At 53.3% G+C, this 6,000-nt stretch overlaps 2 protein-coding genes across 2 annotated transcripts in view; both read right to left on the bottom strand.

Annotated features, from left to right (window-relative positions):
• The window catches only part of cplane1 (ciliogenesis and planar polarity effector 1), a 158,175-nt gene extending 156,664 nt beyond the window's left edge, over positions 1-1,511 (bottom strand). Inside the window, 1 exon segment of the mRNA XM_052019796.1 lies at positions 1,443-1,511. Within this exon segment, the coding sequence (XP_051875756.1) occupies positions 1,443-1,511 (69 nt within the window).
• Positions 1,512-1,532: 21 nt separating this feature from the next.
• Positions 1,533-6,000, bottom strand: part of LOC127572506 (sperm flagellar protein 2-like) — an 80,480-nt gene continuing 76,012 nt past the window's right edge. The window contains exons 31-32 of the mRNA XM_052019865.1: positions 3,277-3,399; positions 1,533-1,730 (exon numbers count right to left, since the gene is read on the bottom strand). Coding sequence (XP_051875825.1) covers positions 1,584-1,730; positions 3,277-3,399 — 270 coding nt within the window. The 3' untranslated portion in view covers positions 1,533-1,583. The remainder of the gene's footprint in view (positions 1,731-3,276; positions 3,400-6,000) is intronic.

The following is a 6,000-nucleotide window of genomic DNA, read 5'->3' as shown; positions in this document are numbered from 1 at the left end:
TGTCAGCTCGTTTACCTCTGGGAGTTCTGCCTCAGCTTGTCTGCAGCCTGGTGACACCACCAGTGGTTCTGCAGGTACTCAGAACTGGAGCAAGGTAACCACAGCTTGACACAAACAACCCAACCACACCGGGTGTAGACGGGGGTAGCAGAGGTGTGTGGGCAAGGGTCACTGCCAGGGTGGTCACAACCCACCTCCCCAGGGCTGACAGTCACACCCAGGGACAGCTTGGGGAACACGAGAGATTTACTGAACCAACAGATGGGCATTGGGTAGATGGATTCCAGTGCAGACGGATGTCAGGGCTGGGGGGGTTAGGAAAGGTGGAGCAGGATGAGGTAAGGCAGGGTGGGGCGGGGCACCCAGGCAGGGGCAGGGCACCACACCCTCTCCATGCTGAAGGTGGTGGTGTGAAGAGGTTGAGGGGTTCACTGTACAAAGAACAGGGTGACACCCCAAACCCATTCTACCATCTGCAAGGTGCTGGTTCGGACAGTTGCCGAATTGTCCACCCTGCTACTTACATCCCCAAAGAACTTCAATAAGATTGTTAGACACCATTCCCTTTTCAGAACACCACATTGACCCTCAGGTATCCTGTCCTCAGTGTGGGGACATTATCGAGCCTGGTGGGGTGAACAAGGGTGAAGGGCGTTTAATGGTGAGGGACTGGTGGTGCTGTGCAGGGGAATGCTGGTGGAGAGCTTCAGGGCAGGCAGACTATCCAAGGGGCGACGAGCAGACCGACTGCAGGGGGCTGGAGTACAAGTACAAGGCTTACTGTGAGTGCACAGGCCTTTGATGGGACCTTCTCGGCGGTAGGTACCGGGTCTCCAGACTGATCTCTGGGGCAGGGTGGGGCAGTAGTCTGTGAGGTACAGGATCAGCCACGATCACATTGAGATGTTTGTGGAGGGTGCTGTCCATACCTGGAGGAAGAGATCCCATGCACGGGCCTATGCAGTGTGGGTTGAGGGCGAAGCTGGCTCTGTGGGCTACAGAGCTGATCTCATCAAAATTAAACAGTCAGAGTCCCTTTGAACATGAACTCAGGAGTGTGGATGGACAAAGGTTGGGGGGGTGGGGGGTCAGGGGCAGGAGGGAGAGGCAGCGCTAGGGTGAAGGGGGTGATGGGGATGAGGTGAGGGATCTCTGTCTTTGCAATGCAGCTCCTCACAGAGTTGTTGAGTGTATGCAGAGCTGGTTGAATGGTGGGGCATGCTCGAGGGTTCTGATGTTGTGGGGGTCAGTGCCCGGTGATCAGGCTCCCGTCTGGGGACCTCCAGTGCAGGTCCCAGAGGGGTCTGTAAGCCTTGGCCGTGCCCCCTCTGGTCTGCCAGCTGTCCCTGAGCCCAGGAAAGGGCTGCACAGGAGGGAAGGGGACAGGCAGACAAAGGCAGGCACTGGGCACACAGGGGTCCACCTGGCTGCACCAAGCTCACTTTGAGCGTCAGGGATCTCAGTATCTCAGAGCCCTGCATCAGTAGAGACACGGTGTCCCACAGACCCATAGCCAAGGAATGAGACAGCGATGTATCTGTGAGTTTATTGGTGTTTGGTGATGCCAGCTACAATTGGAAGCTTCACACCCTGGGCACTCTCCGTCGGCTCTGTCTCGGCCCTGTGTCGTCAGTCGGAGTGCTCGGACCCATTTCCACCGACGGTTCAGGAGAGCTGTTGGCGACACCCTCACCTTCCACAGACCACTTCTGCACCACAGCCCAGACGTCCTGCATCAGCAGACAGACAGGGTCAGTGAGAGGAGGGGAGGGGACTGGGAGAGGGAGATGGGTGGGTGGGGCGGTGAGGGAGGGGGTTGGGGGGTGAGGATATGAGGAAGTAACAGGAATGGTGGGAGTGACGAGGAGGCGATCTGAGAGTGACAGGCGCGGTACATGTCCGGTGGTGGGTGTGGGAATCCGCGTGTGGGTGGGGTCGGTGATGGGGTCGGTGATGGAGCTGGGGATGAGGAATAGGGTGGAGTAGAGAGGAGAGACGTTGGGAGAGCAGTAGTGATTCAAGAGAGGAAGGGAATGAGGGAGGGACGAGGGGAGGGTGGGAGAGGGAGGTGGGGAGAGAAGGAGAGGGGACTGGGAGGGGGCGGAGCGGAGAAGGGGGGAAGGGGGAGCAGGAGATGGGGAAGTGGAAGAAGGGGGAGAGTGGGGCAGTGGGGGGAGGGAGGGACGTACACAGAGACAATGCAATACAAGTCTCAGTCAGGGAGCCCAACCTGAGAGTGTAACGGCAAGGAGCAGAGGGAGAGAGTGCCAGAGGACAGTGATCGAGCGGAGAAGCCGGGATTGAGGGAGGTTTGAGAGAGGTGGACAAGACCCTGACAGATTAGCTGGAGGAGGTAGAAGGGAGTTGTTCCCAGTAGTGATAGGACAAGACCAGGAGAAGAGATTGGAAATCTGGGGGAGGAGGTACAGAGGTGTGCGGAGAAACTGCTGGGCTCCAATTTGGAGCACACGGCCTGCAGGAGAAACACGAGCGACAATATCCTGTAGGATCCAGGGAACGAGTGGGGAATGGGGCTCATGAGATGGCTGTTCTAGGAGCCAGCATTGACTCAATGAGCCAACTGGTCTTTGTAGTAGGCCTGCAGGGAATGGGTGAACAGAATGGGCCTCTGTTCTCCTGAGAACAGAAAGCTGATGGGTGACCTGAAGGAAATTTATAAAGTGGTGCAGGGTGGATGGATTGGATGCGGGCTGGGTGTTCCACTCGTGGGGAACGCTGCAGTCAGAGGCCAGCAGTGTCCGAAACAACAAATCCAACAGGGAATTCAGAAGGAGCCTCCTCTCTCCAGAGAGCAGTGAGAATGGGGAACTCACTCCCATTGGGAGGGGTTGGGACGAGCTGGGGAGAGTGGACGTGAGAGAGAAGGGAGCAGAGAGCTGGAGAGAGCTGCAGAACACACACTGGTCAGGCTCAGTCCCTTTATAATTCCGTGATCCTGAGCATGAATGAACAAGTGTGAGGGAGGGGCAGCAGAACCAGAGCGAGGAGGACCGAGGCTGCATCACTGAAGGCCTGTCCAGAGGAGGGAGAGGTTTCCATACAGCACACTATGGAAGCCTAAAAGAGAGTGAGTGAGCTGGAGGAGCAGAGATGGTGAGAGAGGCACAGTTCGAGACTGGTTACAGTCAGTCTGTTCAAAGCAAGAATGTGAGAAGGACAGAGAGAGGAGAATGAGTCAGAGAGAGAGAGAGTGCTGGTGTGTGTGAGTGGGACAGAGGGGGACACGCAGTGGCGGAGTGACAGAACGATCCTCACAGGCTGGCTGAACAGTGCAGTGTTGGTGATGAAGTCCATGATGACAGGATGTTTCAGCAAGACGTTGAATGGAAGTGGCTCCAGCTCCTTTGATCCCAGCTCCTTGTAGACTTGGGTGAAATGCTGCAAAGAACAGCAAAGACAGTGAGTGCTTTGTAACCGAGTGATGTTTGCCCAACCTCATTTCAGGGAACCCACTTCCTCCGACACACACTGTGGCTGACAGTACGCAGCACAAATAGGACTCAGCAGGTCAGGCAGCATCTGGGGAGACAGAAGCAAAGTTAACACTTTAGCCCAGGAACCTTTTATCAGAAATAAGAAACCATTAACCTTTGGTAAGGACAGCCTCCTCTGCTTGTTCTGCTGTGTCTCCAGACTTTGGTGTTATTACAACCGCAGTGTTCCGCACCTCAGTGACTGCTTCATCCTTTCTCCAGACCCTGGCTCCGTACGTGAAACTTTGTGCTGTCCTTCCTGTTGTTGGGTTATTCCTGCACTGCACGGCAACAGGCCCTTCAGCCCACAGTGTTGTGCCAAACTATTTAAGCCAATGACACCTAATCCCTTCTGCCTACACAATGCCCATGTCCCTCCATTCTCTGCACATTCATGTGGCTCTCCAGGAGCCTCTTCAACGCCTCTATCGTATCTGCCTCCACACCACCCCTGGCAGCACATTCCAGGCACCCACCACTCTCTGTGTAAAAAAAAACTTGCCCCACACATCTCCTTTGAACTTACCCCCTCTCACCTTAAATGCATGCCCTCTGGTATTAGACATTTCGGCCCTGGGAAAAAGATACCGACTGTCTATCTATGCCTCTCTTATAAACCTCTATCAGGTCTCCCCTCAGCCTCTGCTGCTCCAGAGAAAATAATCCAAGTTTATCCAAACTTTCCTATAGCACATGCCCTCTAATCCAGGCAGCATCCTGGCGAACCTCTTTAGTACCCTCTCCAAAGCCTCTACATCCCTCCTACAATGGGGCAACCAGAACTGAATCCAATACTCCAGATGCAGCCTAACCAGAGTTTTATAAATCTGCAACATAACTTCCTGACCCTTGAACTCAATGTCTTGACTAATAAAGGCAAGTGTGCCGTACACCCTCTCTCTCACCCACTCCCACCTGTGCAGCCACTTTCAGGGAGCTATGGACTTGGACCCCAAAACCCCTCTGTACATCAACACTGTTAAGGGTCCTGTCATTAACTCTGTCCTGTCCCTTTACATTTGATCTCCCAAAGTGAAACACGTCACACTTGTCCAGATTAAACTCCATCTGCCATTTCTCCACCTATATCTGCAAATGATCAATATCAATAAGAACATAAGAAATAGGAGCAGGAGTCGGCCATCCGGCCCGTTGAGCCTGCTCCGCCAGTTCAATAAGATCATGGCTGATCTGGCCGTGGACTCAGATCCACCCACCTGCCGTTTCCCCATAACCCTTAATTCGCTTACTATGCAAAAATCTAACTGTGTCCTAAATCTATTTAATGAGGTAGCCTCTACTGCTGCCCTGGGCAGAGAATTCCACAGATTCACTACTCTCTGGGAAAAGCAGTTTCTCCTCATCTCCATCCTAAATCTGCTGCCCCGTATCTTGAGCCTACGTCCCCTGGTTCTAGTCTCACCTACCCATGGGAACAATATATATCCCGCTGTATCCTTTGGCAATTTTCTACACTATCCACACCTCCGATCTTTGTATCATCTGCAAACTTACTAACCCACCCATCCACATTTTCATCCAGGTCATTTATATACAGCACAAACAGCAGAGGTCCCTGTACGGATCCCTGCGGATTTTTAAAAGACTCTTAGGTAGGGACATGGATGTAAGAAAAATGGAGGGTTATGGGCTGCGTAGGAGGGAAGGGTTAGATTGACCATGGAGTAGGTTAATATAGGTCGGCACAACATCATGGGCAGAAGGGCCTGTACTGTGCTGTGCTGTTCTATGTTCTAACACCACCAGTCATGGACCTCCAGCCAGAATAAGTCCCATCGATCACTAACCTCTGTCTTCTATGGACAAGCCAAGTCTGAATCCAATCGGCCAAGTCACCGTGGATCCCATGCATCTTAATCTTCTGGAAGTGTGTTCCATGAGGGATCTTGTCAAGTACCTTACTTAAAGACAACATCCGCTGCTCTGCACAAAATGCTGGAGGAACTCAGCGGGTCAGGCAGTATCTGTGGAGGGAAATGAATAGTCGACGTTTCGGGTTGAGACCCTTCATTCCTGATGCCTGACCCACAGAGTTACTCCAGCATTTTGTGTGTTGATCCAGATTTCCAGCACCTGAAGTCTCTCCTGTGTATCCACAGCTCTACCTTCATCGATCACCTTTGTCACCTCCTCAAAAAACCCAATCAAGTCTGTAGCTCGGCAGCTCACAGTTCTTCAAGTACACATCCATCCCAGTGCTGTCTAACTGTGGAGGGTTTCTGCAGCTACAGGCAGAGAGTCCCAGTCCTCCAGCACCCTCTGCAGGTAAAGCTCTCCCCAAACCTGCTTCATCCAATCCATCCGCCTTGTTTGCTGTCTGAAACCTTCTGCTTCCTTCCAGATCACCTTCTATGCGTCCCCATTGGCTGACAACTTCACCTTCTGTGCACCCCCATTGGCCGACAGCCTCACCTTCTGTGCACCCCCATTGGTCGACAGCTTCACCTTCTGTGTGCCCCCATTGGCTGACAGAACAGTACAGCAC

Source organism: Pristis pectinata, chromosome 7 (genome assembly GCF_009764475.1).
Source record: "Pristis pectinata isolate sPriPec2 chromosome 7, sPriPec2.1.pri, whole genome shotgun sequence".
In the NCBI taxonomy this organism is placed as follows: domain Eukaryota; kingdom Metazoa; phylum Chordata; class Chondrichthyes; order Rhinopristiformes; family Pristidae; genus Pristis; species Pristis pectinata.
Note: the sequence above shows the minus strand (reverse complement) of the source record. Positions and strands in the feature narration are given on the sequence as shown.